The sequence below is a fragment of the Myotis lucifugus genome, unplaced genomic scaffold (genome assembly GCF_000147115.1).
Source record: "Myotis lucifugus unplaced genomic scaffold, Myoluc2.0 scaffold_97, whole genome shotgun sequence".
Taxonomy (NCBI): Eukaryota; Metazoa; Chordata; class Mammalia; order Chiroptera; family Vespertilionidae; genus Myotis; species Myotis lucifugus.
In genome coordinates, this window is record NW_005871145.1 from 1,064,518 (window position 1) to 1,089,996 (window position 25,479).

A 25,479-nucleotide genomic window follows, 5' to 3' on the forward strand; every position below is an offset into this window, starting at 1 on the left:
CATCATAAAGCATGGGCTCTGGACAGCCCATTACCATGAGGAAAGTAGTTTCCCAAGAATCACAGCCTCTCTATGACCAGGCTAAAGTCCTACCTGCAGGTCTGATGGAGAGAGGGGTTACCTGATGCCGGCGGGTGAGGGTGCCGTTGGCCATGAGTGGGTTGGCATCTTGTGGTGAGACCCGGACGCGTTCCAGTTGCGCCGAGACGTGGCGCCGTTCCTCCTCCAGCGCCCGGGTCAGCTTCTCAAACTGGGCCTCTTGTTCCTTCACAGAGGCTAAGATGCTGGCGGTCGACTCCACCTCTGAGTCGTCCATGAAGGTAAGGGGCAGAGCCGCAGCAGGGCGGGGTAAAAAGGAAGTTGGATCACAGAGGGAGGAGGAAGGAGGGAGAAGGCCCCCCCTCACTTCACACTACCGGGGAGAAGGTAAGAGAGAGGAGAGAAAAGGTCACAGGTCAGAGAAGACAGATGAATTATTCATCCCAGAGCCAAAGATGCCCTCTTGTGGTTTTCACTGCAGTGCAGAAAGCGAGCCACCACCAAGTCTAAGAGCCCATCACCAGTGTCTGTTCAAGCAGGATCCTTTGCCCATTACCCTCTTTAATACCCCTCCAGAAATAACTACTGAAAGGTACAACTAGATCCCAGTCTCTACACTGTTGGTAGGAGAGGAAGAATGTGGCTAAGTGCTGTAGTCATGACATGAGATTAAAATTATATTCTTTTTCCCTGGAAAATTTTGCTGGCATCAACTTAATGGAAGTTGTACAAACAAACACTGTCCTGAAGGGGCAAGCCACTTCTAGAGATAAAGGGACAGTTACAAATCTTAATATCTCACCCAAAACTGAACACTGAAACTGCTGCATTGGTGGCAAAATATACTAAATGAATATGCTAATTAAAAGACCAACAAAAAGTGAAGTAGAAAAAACTTCCCACCAACAAAGCTGGGAAACAAGATTAAGGCCCTCATATTTAATACATGTATGAGGGAGCCTTTCTACTTTTCAAAACTATACTACAGTACTGAGGGCAAAACATGTGCCTTGGCTAACAGAGACAAGAAAGCAAGAGAGGCACTAAAAAAACCTCTGTGTAAAAAGGCACAATTTTCAGTGTCCTTTAGCTCTTTGTGGAAGAAAAGAAACATTAGGCTCAAACTAGGAAACCATCCCTCAGAGTAGTTCATATTGTAATCTCAGACAAGCAATGCCTCGAACTTCCTACACCTGTTATTCAGCAGAAGCTCTAAACCAGCGGTTCTCAACCTGTGGGTCGCGACCCCTTTGGGCGTCGAACAACCTTTCACAGGGGTCGCCTAAGACCATCCAAAAACACATATATAATTACATATTGTTTTTGTGATTAATCACTATGCTTTAATTATGTTCAATTTATAACAATGAAATTGGGGGTCACCACAACATGAGGAACTGTATTAAAGGGTCTCGGCATTAGGAAGGTTGAGAACCACTGCTCTAAACAGACTATATTTTTACCTCTTTACTTATTCTAAACTCAAGGTAATATCAAAACATCTACAAGGTTTATATGTACTACTTATAAAATAAATGATAGTTAAATAGGAATGAAGCGTTTCCCATGCCATATTACATAAACTGCAAGCTGGCTAGTAAATGGAGGAGCATTGTAGTCATAATCTTGGGCTTAATGGGGTTTCTCTCTTGCATGCTGGCTATGGCAGACTTTATGGCCAGTCCAAAACACACCATGTTGAAAGGCAAATCCTCTCCCCTCCCCAACCCTCTCATCAACCCCTAAAAAAAAAAAAGACACTTAAATTTTTTTAATCTTAATAAACATATTTCCATACACACCTGTTAAGAGAAGGTCGTAATTGATTGTTTTAACAGAGAACAGCCCAGTCTAGATTCGAAAAATCATGGGAGAAGCATCCCAGCCACCACAGCAAGGAGGAAGCAGGAAGTAGAGAGCTGCAGAAATATTTGGAGGAAAAATGGAAATGAGAGAAGAAATAAACATACCCAATGCATTCAAAAATAAAAAGAGCATGGGCAGGTATTGGGGGAAAGACAATCTGGGAATGAAAGGGAATAACTGAAAATATGACTGGGAATTGCTTAATATGACAAACGTCCTTTGGACTTTGCTCTGTTTTCAGATACCTGGACCTTGGATGTAGCTTTCATTAAAACCTGGATCCTACTGTCATATCAGAGGTTCCTCTACTTGTACTTATATACAGAATCAGGAGCAGGTTATAATATGAATAAAAATTCACTTACCCCCTGTTCCCAGCAACCAAATTGGAAAGGGGGAAAAAAAACAACAACACGCTGTTGGAATGCCCTTCCCCCTCCTAAGACAGAAACCTCAAAGCCCAGTCCCAGCATGCCCACAAAGATATTGAGAAACCAGTGCAATAGTATAGTAGGGAAGACATGTGGAGACTAGCCTAGGCTTTGCTTCAGTTCCCTTTCCCACGCTCTCCAGAGCCCCACCAAGCACACTTGGGCCTCTTTGCTTTATACAGGCATACTTCAGAGATACTGCAGTTCAGTTCCAGATCACTGCAATAAAGCAAGATGTATGTAATCTTTTTGCTGGTGGAGGGTCTTGGCTTCAATTTGTGAAAAACACAACATCTGTAAAATGCAATAAAATGCGGTATGCCTGTATAGGGAGCATTCAGCAAGCAAGAGTACCCAGAGTAACTGATAAATGGGTGCTCAATAAACTCCCTATTTAAGTTTCCATCACTCAGACTTCTTCCAGTGGATCCAGTCCCTAAATCCAAGAATGTGGTAGCCCTTTTCTAAATTCCTCCCACTTCCAGTTCTAGGCTCCCACAATCACTTATCAACTTCTGTTCTTTTCATTCCAAAACCCACTGTTACTTTTTCATATTCTCACCCTACATTCCAACAGGATACTCAAATGGCTTTAATAAGTACCCTTATTTTTAAAAAAGGTTGCTCCCTTTTCATCTCCATTTCTTCATTTTAAGCACTTGCCATATCCGCTATTACAATGACCTATGAACCTTCCACACCAAGAGGACTCTTGAGTTCAGGAGAGATTCTTCCAGTTCTGGGTTTCAACAGGGCCTGAACTGCAGTTACCACTCTGGTAGCCTCTACCCTGTAATTTTCTTTGCTAATAAAAGCTCAAACTACCACTACTATGGGGCATACAGTGACAACACTCCCCACTACACAGAGAAATAGTCTGTCACCCTTCCATAAATGGCGACTTTTTGCCCTCACGACTTTAATTCAATAAAGGGAATTAGGAAGAATAGTAGGAAAACTACTCAGGACTCTAAGTCAGGAAGCAGTATCTTTTCCTAGCTTCGTGGCTTTAAAAGCTGACCACTTGACTCTAATTTGAAGAAGAGGACAGCACAGTTAAGTAGAAAGAAATTCAGATTTCCTAGGCATAGAGAGATTTTCTGCCTGAAAGAGAGTAGAAGCAGAGGCTGTGTAGGACCAGAATAGGACTCAGAAGTCTGGTCCCAGTCCTGGCTCTGCCACTAGCCAACAACGGCAGCAGGTCACTGCCATGTTCTCAGTAAAATCCCAATACCACTAGCCCAGTTTAACTCAGAGTTGCTGTAAGGATAAGGTGACATAATGTATATTATACAAATATGAGGTATTAAGTTGTTTCAAGAGCTAGTTTCTATCTTCCCATTACATTACTTAATAATGGTAATGCCTCAGCCCAAAAGTATTTTGTGAACTAGTAGGTAAAAATAATTGAATCAAGAGCATAACTGGGTTCTAAGGAGTGGATAAGCTTGTTTTCCTACTCCAACTCTATTTACTAGTAGGCCCCACCTAGGCCAGTGTTTCTGGGACATAGAGTGCTTCTCCGGGGTCTGGCAGTCATCATCACATTACACTTCTGCTGTAAGTTCTTGAATACTTATTGGAGGCCTTTGCAGTTTATTACCAACGAGAAAATTAAGGTGAAAAGAACTAATAATTACTGAATGTATATTATCCTGGCAATTCTTACAACAACCCTAAGGAAGTTTTACTGCAAATGAGAAAACTTGTTCTAAGTGAAGAAATTAACCAAGGTCTCAGTTAATAGCAAGTTTTGAATTTAATCCCAGATCTATGCCATTTCACAGTCTGAGTTCTCTTTATCCTGCATGCTGTCAAGTCCAAATAATTCAGTCCAGCCCTTCTTCCCTACAACCCTTGAGAGCATTTCCCCTCAACATCACAGGAAAGGAGGGGGGTTCCATTTATCTTTGGGTTAAAGGATCATCCACATGTCTACATAAAAGATATAAGTAGGGGAATGAAAATAAATGGGAGGAAAAAGAAAGCATAGTTGGGGAAGAGAATGAAGGAATTAGGCAAGTTATTAACACATTGCGTACCGCATAGAAATCTCTAAGACATACGCCAGGGACCGCACGTTTTTGGGCAAACTGCACGTTATTTAAATTATCATAATGCACTTTAGGTGTTGTTTTTCAATAATTATAACATTTTTATTTACAAAAACAATTAAACAATTAAAGTTCCTAGTACTTTTTTAACGTATGGTACTGCGTAAAACATTTTCCTCTATGAAGAGGGACCAAACAAAATTTACATAAGTATCTAGATTCGCTCCTTTTTCCATGGGCATAAAAAACGAGAACACTCGTGAGCGGTCCTAACAGATGGCGCGCGAAACACGAGAAAACTCCTGAGCGGTACGAAATGTGTTAAGTACACTGCCTCATAACTCAGAGACTTAAGGAAAGATTCTTCTCGATGCCATACACACACACACACACACACACACACACACACACTAGAAGCCCAGCGCACAAAATAGTGTGCCCCCCCCCCCCCAACACACACACCGGTCTTTGGTCGTTATATCGTTAGGGCCACAGGCCTTTTATTATATATCTAGATAGATAGATAGATAGATAGATAGATAGATAGATAGATAGATATAGACATACACACACACACACACACACACACTCACACGTATATCAGACCAGAATCTGTAAACCATTAACTGACTTTGATAGTTTGAGTCAAGAAGGTCTTATGAGTCCAGACCAACACAACACCTTTCCAGGTTTGCCACTTAATATTTTCAAATACATTACACTTGCTCTCATTAAAAAAAGACAATCATGGAACTCCCAAAGTGAAGGGGACAGGGCACATAAAATGAGCCTTGCTACTCTCTAAGACTAGATTTTCTGGAAATACCTAATTTTTCTCTTAACAAGTCACAGGTCCTATGAGTCTACAGCAAGACTCTAGCATTCAAGTAATGACAATGGTTAAATATTCAGTCTCTTGTGTAAGAATTCCAAACCAAAAATAGTTAAATTGAATCAAGTATCCAGAAGGACCAAACAGTTGAACAATAGCAACCAGGTGGGGGGGGTGGGGAGGCGGGAATCACTTGCCAGGAGCACAATCCCTATAATGATTTGTTCTACTATAAACTGGCCATAGAATATAATTAGGAATTACAGTTCTTAGCAATTAAGAACAGACTTTGGAATCAAATTGACTAGGCTAAAATCCCAGCTCCATTGCTTCTTAGTTATATGACTTTGGGCAAAGTACCATAATCTCTAAACGTCATGGGTTTTTTGTAATATGGGAGAAATAAAAATACATAGGGTGGTTATGAGGATTAAATGAGACAATCCACATAAAGTACTAAGAGAAATGTCTTGACACACAGAAAGCTATTAATACAAATAATAGTAGAAATAGCAACACAAGGGACTAGAGTTTTGGTGGTGTTGGTAGAACCTTTGAATAAAAGATATGTCTCCACATGCTCCCCTCTCCCATCTACAGTAGTCCTGTAGACTACAGGAATTCTTTACACTCCCAAAGGGAAAAACAAAATCAAACTCCAGACTAGGGGTCAAAAAACCTCGGTTCAAGTCCTGATTCTGCCAAAAACTAGCTGTGAGAACATAGAGAAGTTATAACCCCTGTAAGCTTCAATTTTTATTACTTTTTCAGAGTTTAGCTTTAATGGGCTGATATATGTAAAATTTTAGGCTGGGTGACTCTGAACCTCTCTGTACCTCCATGCAATTCAGGGAAGTATATCCAAAGATATGACCAGACTTAGGCAAGCAAGCCTCTGAGGAAAGAGGAGAAAATTATTTGTCCTAAGAATTCTAAACCCCACAAAATAGTCTTTGAGTCCTTAGGAAAGAAATGTTATCTTCTATCGCCAGCCCCAAAATCAGCTTTCCTCCTTTCTTCCTATTTATTCATTATGAAATCAAAACCAATACCACAAAGTTATGCTCTTCCTGTAAAAGCAATGATAAGCAAAACTCCTCTTCTGTCATCCTAGGGATTTTAAATTGCTTTTTTAAAGCACACTGAGCCCCCTCCTACTGAAGAATACTGACCAATAAAATACAGCACCTGGCCCTCGCCAGCTTGGCTCAGTGGATAGAGTGTCGGCCTGTGGACTGAAGGGTCCTAGGTTCGATTCCGGTCAAGGGCATATGCCCAGGTTGCAGGAGGCAGGAGGCAGCCAATCGATGATCCTCTCTCATCATTGATGTTTCTATCTCTCTCTCCCTTCCCCTTCCTCTCTGAGATCAATAAAAATATTTTTAAATATATATATAAATATATACTTATATATAGTACCTGTAATACTACAGAACTACATTATATACATTCAAGCCAAAAAAGGTAGGTAGGTCTTCTAGATATCTAACAGGTATTAATTTGCCTTAACTGGCATTTGTGCCAAAATTCAAAGCAATTATTCTTGTTCAACCACAAGAGAAAATTGCCATTTTACTTTTAAAATAATATATTTTGTCAACTATTTTTCCATAGCTTCTTATCACAAGGAGTGCTTGTACCACAGTCCAAAGCCTAAGTAACACACCACCACCACCACCACCACCACCATTTGATGTTCCAGAAGCTCAGTCAGACAATTCTAGTATTTCAGTCTCACTTCTGCACTAACCCTAAAAACCTGGCATGATTTGCATTAAGACTAAAGAGAACTCTGCTTACTTCCCAATCTCATTTCAACTGAGCACTTCTCATAGTTACTAAACTAATATTCTGGAAATGGCCTGTTTAGGTGCTAGCAATTTCTGAACTTCCCTGTGGATTTTTTATGCTAGGCTCTCCTTCTCTCTCCCCTTAAGGGCATCCAAAAGGTTAGCTGAAGGAGTTTCACTCCGACAAAGATTCACTGTGTCTACCATGAATCTCTCTGGTGACTTAAGGAAGTCTTTCAAAGAATGATACATTCTATCTACTTGGGGTTTCAAAGAAAAGAAGAAAAATAATTATATAAGTTTTTAAAATACTCCTTGTTAAAAGGAGGTTGAGCTGGCCCAAAGTTATCTGACAGGATTTAAAGTTTTACTGTGACTTAAAATTTTTTAAAAATCACATCCACCATCTTAACCCCAAATTTGGAAACCAGATGGAACATTCTTCTTGTTCTCTTTTCCCCTCTCAAGTATTCTGGAACCCCCTCCCTTACCCCACCCCAAATCATAACATACTAAAATGGCTAATGCCAAACTAGCTTTGAAGCAAAGGAAGGGTGTGGCTCTTAGCTAGTGAGGGGGCCCAGGACTGAAAGGGTATGGAAAGCAACTAAACCTGCTTCTCTCTAGAGCATGTATGACACACACACAGGACTGGTCTAACAAGTCCTTCTGATCTCTCAGGCCAGGCCTCCTCCTTCTCCTCCCCCATCATCCACATGCCTCTCCAAAGCCCTCTGGGACAGATAAAAGAATTTTCTCTCAATCCTGAGGGTCTGAGGCACACTAAGTTACTTACCTGGATCCCTGTTGCAACTCTGCCAAAGGGGCCTCACTTAGCCTTATAAGGAGAAAGTAGAGCTGTAGGGAGAGGCCGATAAGAAAACAAAGATAAAAGGGAGGGGCAAAAACAGAGGGAGGTGTCAGACTGGAGGAAGGGGAGAGGCCAATTGCCTTTCTCCTCCTACAAGAGGAAGAAAAAGAGAGGGAGGTCAGGTACACAATGGGCACTGAGAAAAAGTCTAATCAAAATGGAAAAGTATTTATTTAACTCTTGTGTCATAAAAGAAAAATTCTAAAATTATCTAGGACACCTCGTACCCTACCCTAGGGGAGAAAAAAAATTTTCATGGAAAAAAAACTTAACCTTAGGGTTTACTAGAGATCACCCACCTGAGCTCCACATTTCTTTTTGAAAGAGGCAGCTTCTCACCAATTACCACCCCCAACCCCTCCTTACTTTCTATCTATGGCATTCCCACTCCCACTATCTCTTTGCCCATCATCTGAAGATCACTTGGAAAAGTTGAGCATGTAACTGAGTCGTATTTACACAGTCCTGCTTCCTCAGAGCCCTTTGAAGAGAGCAACAAGAAACCCCTTCCATCAGGTTTAGTATACAGTTCCCTCTGAGGCAAGCAACAAGGAAATCAGAGGAAGTGTGAAGGTACTATTTCATCTATAGGACAGAGAGCTGAAGAAAATGTTTCTCCCTATCTTAAAAAAAAAAAATCTGACCTTACAGGGGAAGAAAAGTTGTGAGTTGTTAATTATTAATCTCCCCCTATAAGTTATCACATAATCTTTTCAACAACTTCTGAGGTAATATTGGCCCCTTTTTTATTTATTTTTCTTTCTTTTATTGATTTTCTTTTTAGAGAGAGGAAGGGAGGGACAGAGGGAGGGTTGGAGAGAGAGAGAAACATCAATGTGAGAAACATAAATCAGTATGCACAAAGACCTGGGATTGAAGCTGGCTATTTTGGGGGGGGGGGGGGGCGGTTTTTGGTGTTTTTTAAATCCCCATCCGAGGATATTTTTCCATTGATTTTGAGAAAGAGAAAAGGAGAAGGTGAGGGGGAGGTGGGGAGAGACACATCACTGGTTGCTTTTGGCACATGCCCCAAACCGGGCCAGGGATCAAACCTGCAGCCAACCAAGTACTACATGTCCTTGACCAGGAATCGAACCCAAGACCTTTCGGTCCTCGGTCCAATGCTCTAACTACTGAGCATACCTGGCCAGGGCACTGGTCCCTTTTTAAACTATATGTCAGAAGCATTCAAAATGCTGCCCAAAGCCATATACCAGTAAGTGCTGGAAAAGCATCTGTTCTACTCCAAGTCCGTGTTCCTTCTCCTGGACAGAGTGAAAGGAGCATGAAGTTTCTATGCTTCTTGTGGTTAAAAGTTATTCTAACTCCAATAGAGCTGAATTGACTGAGATGAGAGAGGATGGGGTTCCGTGGAAGCAGCTAGATCTCTGGTCTTACCTTCACGTTAAAGAGCAATTGTGTGGAAGAAAAGCTTGCAATCTACCTCACATTTCCCATGTTATAAGGAACAAGAACTCAGGAGGGATGGTGCAAGGAGAAAAGTAGTACTACTTTGTACAAGTACAAAATTTGTACAAAGCCACTTAACTTTCCACTGGAACGCCTGTTCTAGACATCTGGCTATATGCCATCTTTTCTAATCGCCCCCACATCAAGAAAGAAACTCTCATCACAACTATCCCTACTCTCATATTTAATGTGACATCTTACTAAACCAAATGCAGAGATCAGTGTTGGGGTGGAAAACAGAAGGAACTAGAAACAGGGAAGACTGTGCTAGCCAGCATCAGACAGAGGGGAGGGATTGTTCTAGCGGTATGTTAGCAATCTGCCTCTAGGGCAGCTGTCCTTCCCAGCAATCAAAGACTGGTTTGTGTGTATGTGCTCTGGGGCCAGCCAGCTTGGCAAGAAGTTTAAGGACTCAGCCACCCAATCCACAGTGAGAAGAGATGACCATTTCACAGCGGGAATGGAGGGCAGGGAAAAGACAAAACAAGGCAAAAAAAGTAAGGAGGAGGGGAACAGAGAAGTGCTACGGGTGCTATTTCAGTCTAGATGGTCACCAACTGGTGGTCTGTGAGGTCCAAAAGGTTGGCGACCGCTGGTTTAAGGAAACCTTTGGAGCAGCGGTCGCCAACCAGTCAGACCACTGGTGGTCCATGAGGTCCGAAAGGTTGGCAACCGCTGGTCTAAATAGAGGGGGGAGAAGGGGAGGCCCAGAAAACTACCAATCATTCCCTAGTTATGTGCAAACAGACTTGCCAATACCTACCTCTCAATACTAAAATCAAAGAATGGGTAGGTTTCTCCAGTTCTGGATGTAGTAGGGTGCCAATTGAAAGGACGAGATCTAAAGATCTAATGCCTTTCAGACCCACCAAAATATCTGCAATATGTAGTTTAAAAATTACATAAACATCTATCTTCTAGAATTTCTTTCTTAATTAAATTCTAGAGATCTATAAATAATAGTAGCACACGCAAAAACTCAGTGAGATCCCCAATGCTAAGAGATGGAGCACATTTCTATAACTCAAGTGCTAAGATGCAAAGGGCCACAGTCAGAATTGACCCTCCCTAGTCCCTCGGAGTAGCTAGATGCTCTGAGACCCATTAGACACACAAAGGCGGCTCTCTTCTCAATAGAGGCTTGCAGCAGAGCTCCTCTCCAAGGACAAAGAGATTTCACAGGAGAACCACAAAGACATCGCCCCTCTCCGTTTCCCCACTCCCAGCTTTCTCACTTCCTGTCACAGTAGCACCAGACCACAGTCTCCCAGAAACAAACAAATACAAAAGTGCTGGATTCTGGGCTGCAGGCCAACCGCATTCCAGGGCATCCTGTCTACCAATCACCAGCCAGAGCTCCCACTTTGCCCTGCTCAGTTCCTTATCATGTTCGGGGAAAACAACCCTCCTCCCTGCCCCAAGCCAACGCTGCATAGGACAAAGCTCAGGCCTTTAAAAATCAGCAGAAAGATATTGTGTGTGGATCTAGGGTTGGAGTGGGTAAGGGGATTTTTAAGATTCCTATTTGGCAAGTTTCTTCACTTTGGAGACACTGCACTGGGGATTTTAAAACTACTGCTGCTATTATACTCAGCTCAGCTACATGTAATACATCCCAAAGAAAGCTTCATCATGCCAATCTGATCTCCAAACTGGATTCAGTCAATGGAATATTCCCACCTGGAGAACTACTCTAGGACACATCCTCTGTCACCTTCTCCATCACCCATTTCCACTGTCCTCCAAGTCTTTCAACACTTTTCCCCCACAAGCATAAAGCTGAGTCCTAAGAGGCCCCACAGAGAACAAACAAAGGCAGCGGACTCCACCCTACAAAGAGGCAGGATATAGGCACCAGCAGGTGCTAGGAGCAAAGTTCCCTACTTCCCTAGGGAATGAGAGGAGGATCCCTAAGAATTGCACAGTAGCCCTGGCAACAAAGAGGTCAAGACAAAACCTCAGCTTTTTTTGCTCACCACTCCCCGCCTCTGGGTCAGGGGCTGTAGATTTGGAAACTTGTCAGAAAAGAAAGCCTCCCTTCCTAATAAGGGTTCTCAGCTGCTTCCAAGACTGGGAGAAAGATACATTTTTCCATTATCTTTGTACAAGCCCAATGGACCTTAGCCCTTAACCCCAGAAGCAAAGATGCAGACAGAAGTCAAGTTCTGTTAGCCAGTTTCTTGAAATCCAAAGTAAAGCCCTCTGCCCAAAGGGCTCAATTCCCTTTGCAGGAAGCATAGCACAAGGCTCAGCAGAGTTCTCCAACCAGAGGGATATTCCAGGCATAATATACCACCATCTTTTCTCCTAATTTCCTTATCATTCTTGGATCTATTAAGAAGTACTCTGGGCTAAACTCTGATTTAGATAGTACATGATGCAAAAGGAGCTAAGTCAAAAACAGCACAACTTAGCCCTAACCAGTTGTGTTCAGTGGTTAGAGCGTGCCCCCACCCCCTCGGACCAATGGGTCGAAGGTTTGATTCCCGATCAAGGGCATGTACCTTGTACCTCAGTTGCAGGCTCTATCCCCAGCCCAGGTCAGGGCTTGTGCTGTAGACAACCAATCAATGTATCTTTCTCACATAGATGTTTCTCTCTCCCCCCTCTCCACTCTCTCTAAAAATCAATGGAAAAATATCCTTGGGTGACGATTTAAATAAATAAAGAAATAAAACAGCACAACTTAGGAGAAATTAGTACATGTCTAAATCTGATATAACTAGGCAGAAAGAGGTAGGGCAGGAATATACACAATAGTCAGCCATTCCAGGGCTAGAGAGAAAAGAGAATATTTAGCAACACTGTTTTAGAACAGAATTTCAAAAGTAGAGCCTAGCCACTGCAAATTTTATCAATGAAGCACAAAAAAAAACAATAGTTTAAGATCTCTTACCTAGCATTGAATCAGAGTAACTCCCTTTTTCTCTCAAGAACAACTGAAAAATTAGTTACAATTGTTAGTATTCTTATCAGATTCTCCCTCATTCATAGCCCAGACCAAATAAATCAGTCAGTTAAGTACTATAGTGGTAGGTGGATACACAAAAGCAAATAAAAATAATAGTCTAGTAGGAGAGCTTTCTGAGATATTTGAGAGAGAGAGAAGTAAAAGACACACCCCAGAGACACAGAACTGGACACACCTAGATCAATGCTGCTGCTCCAAAAGGATGCCTGACAGGTTCTCTGCCTCGAATGGTGGTGAGACAGAAAAAGAGTGCTGACTCCGAAATATAGTCACCCAGGGTGTGAGGGAGGAAAGAGACTAGTACAGCCAACTGATTACAATTCAGCAGGACTTCAGCAGAGGTTCTGGTTCTAATTGTATCTCTAGCTGTTTGCAAACATATTTGGAAAATCCACTGAAGGAATAATGAATGGATAAGAAGAAAGTCAATGGAGGGGCCCAACGACTTAAGATGAATACTCAATGGTTGGAAAAGCATGAATCTGTTTTGCTAACTTTCCACATTTCCCTGTCTCACCAAATCAGGCCCAACGCTGAAAGCACTGGAGGGAGGGGAGGCAGAGAAAAGAATGTGATTGGGGAAGGTTAGCTACATTACAACTAGCCAGTGTCCCGCATAGAATTAAGAGAATCCAATCCCACTGTTTGAAAGATACTGGGACTCTGCTAAAACACATCCAGTCCCTCTGTCACCCACCATCCCCCACCATCCCCACTCTTAAAAGAAGCATATTTGAGATAGCTTGATGAAGGCACCAGCTGTTTCCACCACTCTCCCTCCCCCCAACTCCAGAGACCACAGTTCAAACTCACATCAAACACTTAATACAATTGACAGGCCAGTAGGAAGGAGAAGCCTGGACTAAAATAGCAGGAAGAGTGCCAACTGGCCCCACTAAGAAGGAATGCATCCTTGGCTCACTGTAAAAATAAGAAACCTTTGACATCCCCTCCCCTCTGCCTAATTATGTTCTCCTTTCCACAACCTATCCCTCAGTGTCAAATGGATTTCAGTTTTTCCTCTACAACTCCTTGATCTATTTTCAAATGTCAGAAAATACAGGGGCAATATAAGGTTGAATGTAAAATAATACTTAGGAGATTGGAAGGCTTCCTGGACTGCAACAGCCAACCCTAGTACAGGGCTCCCACATAAGGACAAGGAGATAGGAGCCCACATAGCACTCTTTTCCGTGTTTCAAGTAAGGAAAGAATGGAGAGAACATTGTTTCCACACTTGAACATTAATGGTAACCCAATTTCTCAAGGCATGAGTAGCCAGTTAAAAGTATTAACTTGATCAGCCCCTCCACACCCACATTCTAAGTTGACCAGAGTTAGCCAAGGAGGAAGGGAAGGAAGCCAGAACTTCCTTTACAGACAGGAAGTAACATTGGCCCTTCCTGTCAAATTTTAAACAAATTGTCCAGTTGAGTTTCAATGTTAACATCCTCTCCTGACTTGTTCCACAATTTCAAAATGGAGAGGGGAAATGAAGATTATCTTAAAGTTTCCCTTCCCCTAACAGGCAAGTCCAAGAGTGCTGGCATAACCCGCAAATCAGGTGGTGACATCTGTAATTCCAAAACAGTATAGGATAGCTGGTAGAAAACTTGAGATTAGCCACCTGCTCACCATGTCCACTACCATGAGCTATTCTTCTCTACTTCTCATACTAATTAATGACCACTCACCTGAGAAATCACATAGATATGTTGCTTAACTCAAATGTTTAGGTTTTGTGGTCCTCAAACCTGAAAGCATGGATTTAAATATAAGGATAGATGGAATAACACAATCTTAAATCCTATATTCTAGACTCAGAACCTAGAAAGAACTGTCTCCCTTTGGAATTCTGAGTTGCTACCCTGGAGGATATCCCTATTTACATTGCAGATTGGGCAAAAAGATTAATTTTAAAATGTCTTAGTTTAACTTTCCTCCAAGGAACAAAGAACTGTGCCACTTTTTGAAAGATTGGATCAGTTCAATATTCCATCTCAAAAGAAATCCAAACGTCCTAAATCTAGCATTTAAGATCCTAGATAATTCTAGCCTTTTGACAATATCTATATATATAAAAGCCCAGCAACCAGAATGGTGGAACGACCAGAATGACCAGAACAACCGGTGGCTATGATGCGCACTGCAGCAGCCAACCCACCTGATCTGGGCCCTGATTGCCCTCCCCCCGTCCCCCTGTCCAGCCCAGCCCCCGATCAGCCCCCAACACCTCAATCGGGGACGGGCCAGCCGGCCAACCACCCACGGCCTTTCCCACCTGCCAGCCTGGCCCGATGGGCCTCCATAGGGGCAGGCCGGCCAGACCCCACCCATGCAAGAATTTGTGCACCAGGCCTCTAGTAATAGAAATAATCAAAATCTCTGGATTCAAGTGTTACCCCTGACACTTATCCAAGCAAGTCATTTTAACTTCTGGTTTGAGTAAGATTAAGTGAGTGGCAAAACATTTTTAGAAAAACCATAAAGAGAAATATTTCCCACAAGGTAGTATGTGTCACTAAAGATTTAGGAAAGAAGAATGGCATTGAATAAGATTCTTTCAAGACAACTAACAACATCTACAAATGTAGACATAATACATATCAAGCAGTTACTTTAAAGCAACTTCAAAATTTGGGGGAGCCCAGACAATGTGGATCAGTGGTTGAGTGCTGATCCATGAACCAAGAAGTCACCAGTTCTATTCCCAGTCAGGGGGTCAGGGCACATCCCTGAGTTGTGGACTCAATCCAGGCAGTTGATGTTTCTATCTCTCTTTCCCTCTCCCTTTCACTCTCTCTCAAAATCCATAAAAATGTATTTGTAAAAATATTTGGGGGAATCTCTGATTGCCTAGAATATTTCCTATGCAAGATGATACAGTTACCTGACTATAGGAAAAAGAAATAGAAGGGGGGGGGAAAAGTTTCATGATTGAGGTCATCTCCCAAGGATGATATTAAGTAACAGATGACAACTAGATAGGTATAATTAAAGGAAGAACAGAGGTTAAATAAGGTCAAGCTAAACTCCAAACAAGAGAGAGAGGGAGGCAGAGACTTCCTTCACTGAGGGACAGACTAGCTAAACCAGAAATCTACAGAGGGAGAGTAAGAATGGATGATTCAAGACACAAGTACTCTGGTAATCAGAAATCCTTTTACTTTCCCATATGGGGTTACCACAGAACATCACTAATTGGTGCTTCCTCCATCTTACCAAAGTATACCAGGCCAAGTAATTCAGTATATGCTTTAATAACCTTTATTGCTTAAACATACATATGGAAAGGGGGAAAAGACATACAGTTAGTTATCAGGAATGATCATCTACCCCAATGTGCAAGACAGAAATATGGATATGGTAACCTATAAAACGGTCCCTGAAAGTCATTAAATCCCAATGATTAGACTTTGGCAAACCTAGAGTTTTTTGGTCAAATAAGCAAAGGAAAAGAGGTAAGTAGGGCAGGCATAATATTTGGTCAAAAGCACAAAAACCAAACCAACAAATGTACTCAAAAGGGAACTGTACCGGATTTAGGTTATTACTTCTCCTGTTCACAGAAAATTGACTATGGAGGTAAGAAGGTGGAGAAATATATTTCTCTAGGGAAGAAAATTTTGATCTCACTTCCCAAATACAGACAGGCTTATTCTAAGTCATTGCCCTACTATTATTCTCCTAGACAAGGGTCATCAACCTATGCAAAATCTGCTACTCTGCAAATTATTTGCTGACTATACTCACATGAACTTCTGCAATGGGACAAAGATGGCAGTTAAGTCAAATGTTGCCTAAACTCCTTACAAATACATAAAGGTTAACAGCTATTGTCTACGAGATCTGAAGTGAGAAGACAACTTTCTTTGTACTGTACAGTGCATGATGAGGTCCTATATTACCCTCTCCTTCCCCCTCAACACACTCCAATGGTGCCTCTCTGTATAGGTCCAGTTCTCCCATCTCTCTTGCTGGCTGGTAAAAACGAGCCTCAGGGCCTTTGTACTTTCTACTCTTATCTACATGACTCCACCCTAATTACGTCTAGATCTCTCTCAAACATACCTTTAAGTGAGGCCTTCCCTGACCACACTATTAAAAAACCTCACATCCCTCCTTGCACTTATTCAGCACCCTACATATTCTACGTTATTTTTTCTCAATAACATAATATGTATTTGTTGCTTATTTATCTGTCTCTTTCAACTATAAGTTCTGTGAGTATTTGGTAAGTATACTTACTGTTTAGTTCAGCATATAGCAAATTCTCAAATTTCCTTTGAATGAAGAATGTTTTACTTTTTTAATGAAAACAAACAGCTAAATTAAAAAAAAAAAGAAATCAACTTTGCTTCATTTTTGTGCTATAACCTTTTTTCTCATTGTTATCTTAGGCCCATCAATTGGGGTCTCCTGTAGCTTCACCTGCAGATTTGGCTGACCTTCAGGGAGGTAGACATTCAAATAGCCAACTCTGCCCTGATTTAACAAAGTAGTCAATGGAGAACAGAACAGCAGAGGGGTTATAGAACTCCCATTCCAACAAAGAAACGGTGGAAAGAAATCAGATTGGCACCAACTTCTCCTTTAAAATAGACTACTCTATTTTAAAAGTGTGCTGAATATACACCAGCTACTTTATTTCAATGAGATTTATTTCACTTGCAATGAACTGTAGGTGCTTTGATAAAGGTATTGAAAAGTTGACCTAGTTTCTATAACAATGTCCTATGTCCACAACCATCAGAATATATTTTAGTTTCTTAAAATACAAGCTCCCTAAAACAAAAATCTTTTTACTCCACAAAAAACTCTAAATGTGCTACTGTATTCCAATATAGAACAACATGGGAAGCACACACAAACCTGACATTTACTCTGGAAAAAGTAAATTTCATTTGCTCTGTCAAATTAACCAAAATGAGTAATTAACTAGCAAATGTGGATGAGATCGAAAATCGAAAAGATAAAAACTAATCTGAATTTTTGATCTCTTACTAAAAGAGATCTTCTTGGATGACAACAATTAATCCTAATCTAGATCTAATTGAAATAAACCAGAAGCAGTAGCCTAATATTTGTACCTTTAGCACATGAGTACAATTTATTTATAATAAGAATCAGAAACTTTTTCCATATTGTTAGTGAGGCAAAGCAACAGCCATAAAGACCAACAACCTAAAGGGAAAATAAATAGGGCAGGGAAAGGGAGACACCAGAGAACAGGAAAGCAAACAAAAAGGAGAAAACTAGGAAAATCAGCCGTTGGTTAAAAAATGTGCAGAGCTGGGTGGAGGAGTTTGACAGAAAGCTATGAATACCAATAGAAATTAGTTTAAATACTATTCAGAACACTAGTTTTATGGGTTACTTAATATGAAGGAAAGGAAGGAAAACTGTAGGCTGGAAGAAACCTAGAAGTTTCCAAACATGGCTGCATCTAATACATATATTTTCCACAGGCCACAGTTTGACGATCTATAATAATAAAGGTATAATATGCAAATTGACCGAACAACCGAACAGCAGAACAACCTTCCGGATGACCGCGCTATGACACGCACTGGCGCCAGGCCAGCCAAGGCGGGTGCCATGTGATTGGTCAGGGGGGTCCCGCCATTGCCCCACGATCACCCCACAGAGGGAGGCCCAGGCCACCCTCTGCAGAGTGATCGATGGGGGTGCTCCATGATTGATCGCCCCAAAGAGAGAGGCCCTGGCCACCCTCTTCGTGGCAACCAGTAGTAGAGCCCCAGCCAGGTGGGGGGGGGGCCTTCCTCTGTGGTGCAATCGATCTGGGGGCCCCGTGATCGATCGCCCTGCAGAGGGAGGCTGAGGTCAGCCAAGTAATCGCACCCTACTCCTGTCACCAGCAGATGGAGGCAACCAGTGGCGGGGGGCGAGGGGCCAGCACCGCATAGATGGCCCTGATCGCCAGCCAGGCCTAGGGACCCTACCCAAGGGGCCCCAGATTGTGAGAGGATGCAGGCCGGGCTGAGGGACACCCCGCCCCCATGCACAAATTTTGTGCACCGGGCCTCAAGTTCCATATATGAGTAGACCTCTTTCTTAACAAGCACACTTCTTGCTCAGCTGGCATGGCTCAGTAATTGAGTGTCGACCTATGAACCTGGAGGTCACGGTTCAATTCCCAGTCAGGGCACATGCCCAGGTTGTGGGCTAAATCCCCGGTAGGGGGCGTGCAGGAGGCAACTGATCAATGATTCTCTCTCATCATTGATGTTTCTATCTCTCTCTCCCTCTCCCTTCCTCTCTGAAATCAATAAAAAAAAATTTTTTTTTAAAAAGAAGCACACTTCTCACAGGAAGCATTGATGAACTCAAAATTGCTACATGTCTCAGTTTTATTAATGTCCATAAATAAGGATTGAAATAGAGAATGTTTCTTAAACATAAAAGAGGGAGGTTTATTTCAAGAAAAGGGATAGTAAAAGCCTGCCTTCATTTCTATGTAACTGTTTCCTGTACAACCACTCATAATGCAATGTTATCCTTGAAAATCCTAGTTGAACAAGTGAGACTTCAAGGTAAAGAATCTGATTCAAAGTCACGAGTAATAAACCCAAACTAAGCTTTTTCAATCCATTCTCTGCCAAAATTAAAGTTTACCCTAGGATGCTGGAGTTCTGTCTCTTACAGATACAAAATGATGAGAGACACTTGTATTGCTTTTCCTATTTTTTTTTTTTTTTTTTACTAAAGCATCCAAGTCTCTGAAGAAATTACTGCAAGATATTCAAGCTTTGCCACCTGTTTTTCTTTCCCCACTCACACGTCACTTTACTTCATTAAAAGTTATCCATCCATCCCCACAGCACGCTTATTTTGAACAACCACATCCACACCACTCCCAAACTTGCCTATTACTAAAGATACTTTTTCCCATTAAAAAAAGTTAGCTTATCCATCCAGGAAGTCCATTTATTCTCTAATATAAGCATCTATATCTACCACAAAGTCTCAGGTTTTAAGAGACCTTAAAGGGCATTTATTCCAACAGACAAATTATGTTTGAGTTCATTTAAAGCATCCATTCTAACAGCAAGCACTTACAAGATATTAACATGAGCTGGGAACTGTTCTATGAATTTGAAATATATTAAATCATCTGATGGTCACAACACTCCTATGCTATGGTTAATATTGTCCTCATTTTACAGACAAAGAGACCAAGGCATAGAGCAATTAAACAACTTACCCAATATTACATGGCCAGTAAGTGGCAGAGCAACATTTAAACCCTGGCAGTCTGGCTCCCAGCATCCATGCTCTTACCTACTATGCTATGCTGCCTTGCCTCTCCATATTTATGGAACTCTCAGATTAGAAAGTTCCTGTTTGGTTAGCATATTGACCAAAAAATAGAGAAAAATAAAGCATCTGTGGCAAATGTTAACAATGGTGTCTAAATGAAAGAAGGGTATATAGGAATTATTGTGCTATTCTTGCAACTTTAAGTTTGAAATTTTTTCAAAATTAAAAGTTAAAAATTGCCCTGACCGGTTTGGCTCAGTGGATAGAGCGTCGGCCTGTGGACTGAAAGGTCCCAGGTTCGATTCCGGTCAAGGGCATGTACCTTGGTTGCGGGCACATCCCCAATGGGAGGTGTGCAGGAGGCAGCTGATCGATGTTTCTCTCTCATCGATGTTTCTAACTCTCTATCCCTCTCCCTTCCTCCCTGTAAAAAATCAATAAAATATATTTTTTTAAAAATAAAATAAAATAAAGTTAAAAATTTACTTTTATCATCGTATAATGGGACATGTTTTGTGAAAGTAATGCCCAAATTACCTGTTTAAAGGCAGCTTTAAAATAAAGAAAACTCTGGATCCTTATAATATCCCCACTCCATGCCTGATCTAAATTGCCCACACTATTCGAGTCAGACTGAAGGACTCACTGGAGAAGTGGCCCTAAAAATGGGGACCACTGTCCCTAAACCGGAATAGTAAATGTGGGCCATGTTCTCAATGCTTAATATTTAATAATCAACAATATACAATATACAATTCTAAGTAGAATTAGGGAGAAAAAGTATTTCCAAAAATACATTATACAACATACTAAATACAAATAAATCCATGCCCTTATTTCCCCTAGCTTAGTTCTAACCTGAACAGTTGTTTTCCCCTCCTTACAATCTCCCTGCCAGACTATCTCAATGCTCTCTATTAGAAACCTTGAAGGCAGCTGCATTGGGCAGAGTAACCCTACTTCAGCTTCTCATGGCATTTAACCCCTTTTGTGAGAGGAGAGAACATGAAATCACCCACTGATTACCTACAATTCATTCCTTTAGGCAAGTTTCTTGTTACTATTATTCTAAATTATACATGAAAATTTGGGTTCTTAAACTCATAAACTTCCCAATACACTTTGTGAACAAAATCTCCTGAAGTTTCATGGTGGAAGCAGTGACCAACAATACAGTGATATCCAAACACAATTCCGTTGAAACACTAATGTTCAAACTATCATCCCAATCTTTTTATGTTCTTATCAACAAGTATAAAAACCACTCACTTCTGACATGGCTGAAAGCAATATTCCCCTGATGCTGGCCTAATATGTTTAAGGTAACCAGTTCCTCTCCCCTAGAAATGGCTACATTAAGATTTCAATGATTGAAGTTAACAGCTGTCTACATTATGAAATGAACTGATGAAGACCCTTACTGTTTTTTTTAATGTATTATTTTTATTGATTTCAGAGAGGAAGGGAAACAGAGAGATAGAAACATCAATGATGAGAGAGAATCACTGATCAGATGCCTTCTGCACGCCCCCTACTGGGGACCAAGCCCACAACCCAGGCATGTGCCCTTGATCAGAACCTAGCCCAGGACCCTTCAGTCCACAGGCCAACACCTTATCCACTGAGCAAAACTGGCCAGGGCGACCCTACTTCTTTATACTATTCTTTGGACTGCTTTCCCAGGAAAGAAACAGAATTAAAGAAAAATTTAAATTTTAAATCTTCAATATTTAAAGAAACTTTACTTAAAAAATGGAATGTGGGAGATGACTCAAAGGTTGAAATTGAAACTACAGATTAGAGTAAAAGTTTCAAAATTACATTTCAATTTTATTAATCTAGGTGGTATTGCTTCCTATCTCAACTTCCTTTCAGCCTTCCCCACAAAGGTCCCTCACTCATTCCATCAAGATTCTTATTTAAACAAGGCTTACTGAATACCTCAGTGATAAGATAATACCTACATTTAAGCAGCTCATACTCTAGAAGGAAAGACAAAAGTAAATAGACAATTTTAATACAGTGTGATAACATTTGAACTACCCGCTATAAGCCTCTGTCCTGCAAATTGGCAGTATCATTCCAAACCACATGCCTGAAAATTCTCTGGAAGACATTTCATTGATAATCAATGAACTTTGAGGCATTTCCAGTAAGTTTAAGAAAGGACAGCAATGGTGTGCATATGGAAAGATCCCTGTTCTAAAGATTGAAATAATAGCCATAATAGCATACCCACTTCTCCATTGCTTTATGGAAAGTGGATTTTTTACATATGTTATTCCAATAGGGAGGAGGTAAGAAATCTAAGTGAGGACTGACCCTCTGCAAGATTAAACACCCTTTCCTTTAGCAAAGGCTGATTTTAGTTTTGGCTCTTTTTTCTATTCTCTCTGGAGAATGGCAGTGCATTAGTGGTTAAGTCTGTGGACTTGGTAGGTAGTCAGGCCAGGGTTTAATCCTGGTCTTGGCCACTAACAGGCAGTGAAATTTCCAGCAAACCTCAGCTTCTCTGAGGCTCAAATCCTTTAAGAAAACAAAAACAGTTGTTGTGGGAAATTAAGTAAATAGTTTATGCAAAATGCTTAGCACCACGAGAAAAAAACAAGAGAGGGAGAGGGGCTGGCATTTAATAAGGGGGCCATCAGATACCAAAATAGAAAGCAATAAATTACACAGAGCTAATAATTTTTTATTCCAATTGAATAGTGATCTATGCTTAATTTATTTGCACCCATCCCTAGAGAGCAACTACCTCATAAACTTAAGGATAAATTGCAATTACTGGGAGCTTTTTTTTTTTTTTAAGATTTCCAATAGTCCCAATTCTTATAATAGCTGAGAGAACATGTTCTAGCCCCTCTGACTCTCCATAATTGAAACCCTAAGAAAGGCACTACAATTCTAACCACCCACAAGAAACCCTCACCTGGAACACAGATTATACCTTAGTCATATAACAAAGAAACCAACAGTACATGGGAGTCAAACAAGGAAAGAAAAATCTGCATAACTCATACTTACTTGTCATTTTTCATCCCAAAACCAAAATGATGAGCAAAACAAAAATCTAAAGATTTACTTATTCGTACCCCTTATTATATTTCCTGAAAGAACCAGTAGAGGTGAGGTAAAAGACAATCTTCCATTTTATCATCCAAAAGGCTCTATAGTACATACCAGTTAAAACAATGCCTCAGTTCGTGGAAATAGTCCTGGACGACAGTTAACTAGGATGCTCACTGCAACCACACAAAGCCCAGTATTTAAAGCTGGACCCAAATCACCACCATTCAGTCATCCAGAACCTATTTTCAAACTGCCTTTGTACTCCTTCAGATTCCCTCCTCCCTCCCCCTAAAGGTTGAGTAGGAAACCGACACTCTGGCAGCAATATGACCAACCCTTCAAAGATCCACCAAGAAACCTCCCTAGGCTGAAGTCAAAAACAGAGAACATTTGAAAGGGAAATTGGAAAATATCAAATAAGAACTAGAGCCCAACAGATTATAGACATTGTCTTTTTTCTTTCTTTTTAACTGCACTTGCTATAATTATGAGATCCAGACATGAAAAATCTTACTGTAGCCCTTGCAGATTATATTAAAAGGAGGAACAAAGTTGTTTCCTATGAAGCCACAACCTCATAAGGATGAAATCATCTTGCAAAAAATACTCTCAGTTCTAGAAAAGAAATACAAGGAAGTACTATAGTCTAAAAAGAATGAGGGGGCGGGGGCACAAAAATCAGAGGTTATAGACATATCAGTTTAAAGCTAATGAGCAGCTTACATATTAAGGCCCATCTTGTTACAATTAGGGCAGCACTTAATCCAGCTATAATTTTCAGACTGATTCCCATTTTCAACGGGAGAAGGAAGAGAACACTCAGTTTTCAGCTACTGATGAGTTGGCTATATAATTATCTAGAATCAGTATTTTTTACAAGAACATATCTGCAAAAACAAACAAATCTTAAGATTAAATATAAGATTTGAAAGCACAGTCATGGGCCTTTAGCTCTTACAGATTTCTGATTTCACAGAAAATAAAAACTTACCTCCAAAAAAGAACTTTCAGTTTGGTTTAAAATAAGAATTCCCCTTGTTCTTTCTCAAATCCATTCTAAACACTAAAGTTTGTATGTACAACATAAGTGTTTTCTCTTAGCCTAACCTTATTTAATCCATGGCCCTTTAAGAGAGCATAAAGCTGAAAATATTTTCAGGTGTATTGCCACTTTACTCAGGTGAACAAAAAAAAGCATGATTAAGATTTCCTAATCCCTTTCAGCACATACACCAAATGCTATCGTATTTACAGACTGAAAATACAACACCTCCACAAATCTTTGCCATCAAAAGTAGTTTTAGAAGAAAAGGGGATTACAATTCAGTTAACATGGACCCATCTGTTTTCTTTTATAAGGCAAAGCAGGGAGGCAACGTCTAGCAGGAGAATGAGGCTCCCACCCACCACACCTGGAAAGTAAAAGAGGGATCCACCCAGGAATAGCTGGGCTGAAACCGATCTGGGCCGTTCAAACTCTCTGTGGGAGAAAAACACCACCGTTTAAGCTGCAAAGCCCCCAGCAACTTTCCACTTCCACAAATCTAATGATAAAAAGGAAAGAAAAGTTTTGAAACACATGAAGTAGCATATGTATAACCAGCTTCCGACCCAGACAAATTCCTTTCCCAACTCACACGCAAAATGCCAAAAAAAAAGAAACCCAACATTTGGTTTTGTCTCTGAAAACACAAGTTTGTAAGCTTAATCCAAAAATATATATAAAATCAAAGAACACACCAAAATGTAAACTTTTGGAGTTGCTCTCACCCCCTCTGAATCTATTCATCTCTATTAGAGAGACCTAGAAGTTTGTTTCTGAATCTTGAATATTTTACCTTTTAAAAATATAATAAAATTCCCCAAAGTAAGTAAGAAGAAAAATTAATAATTGCTTAAAAGTTACCCGTCAGCATAGCAGAATCTCTCGTTTTTAAATCCCCTCTGGTTACCGTAAGGCAAAAATTCGATTTGGGTTATCCTCCTTTACCCGTCTGAATACACATTTTTTAAAAAGGCACACACCTCAAATGTGGACTTCTGTAAACCAGTCCTTTAAGAAAGAAACCCAAGGCTTCGTCAATGTGTTGAGAAAGACAAATCCAGCAAGGTAGTTGATTTTTTTCGCCACCTCTTCCTCCTTTCAGGATCTTTCCTGGTCTTCTTTCTCTCCCTCTTTTTTTTCCCTCAGATCCAACACCTAAAATGGAAGTTGCACCCAGCCAAAGGCTAGGGAGCCTGGGTGGTGACAAACTGATCTGGCAGCCCTACCCCCTCGCTTTCCTAAGTGATGTCAGTCCCTGAGAACTTCCAATAGGAGCCAGGCATAAATCAGGGAGCAGATTTTATCCAATAGGAAACTTCATTATAGGAAATTAAAAAAAAAAAAAGGAAAGAGAGGAGGAGAGAGATGGGGAAGTTTTATATATATATTTATATTTAAAGTGGAAACCGTATAATATCGGAGGAGTTACCGCAGGGCTCTGGGGGCCCAAAGGAACAGAGCTTTATAGAAGGGCATGCCTAAGAGAGTCGGTTCTCTTTGAGGGTGGAGCTCTTGCTCTCTCTCCCTTCCTTTCTGGGTGAGGAAAAAGAGCTGATTTTATTTGCCTGCTGCTATTTGATTTGTTGCTTTCTACCCCAAAGCATTTTCCCAAAGGAAGCAAGGGAGAGAGAAATCCTAAAAATAGAACTATTATATGGTGATTGGGATGATAGAGGATATCTGAGGTAAACTCGCAGATTCATTATTTTGGTTTAACTGCATTAGAGCTAATTAGAAAAAAATAAATGCCTGGACTTAAA

General features: G+C 40.8%; 1 protein-coding gene across 12 annotated transcripts in view; it reads right to left on the bottom strand.

The window, feature by feature from the left end:
- The window catches only part of CTNND1 (catenin delta 1), a 47,089-nt gene extending 22,118 nt beyond the window's left edge, over positions 1-24,971 (bottom strand). For 4 of the 12 annotated variants that reach the window (XM_006091878.3, XM_006091877.3, XM_023756568.1 and 1 more), the window contains exon 1: positions 24,700-24,971. Coding sequence is in view for 8 of the 12 variants with exons in the window: in XM_006091864.3 (XP_006091926.1) it covers positions 122-316 (195 nt within the window). In the remaining 4 variants the exon portion in view is untranslated. Of the gene's footprint in view, positions 1-121; positions 413-1,841; positions 1,959-24,580; positions 24,599-24,699 lie in introns of those variants that run through there. The other 8 variants (XM_023756562.1, XM_023756565.1, XM_006091864.3 and 5 more) reach the window with 7 other exon arrangements.
- Positions 24,972-25,479: the final 508 nt, after the last annotated feature.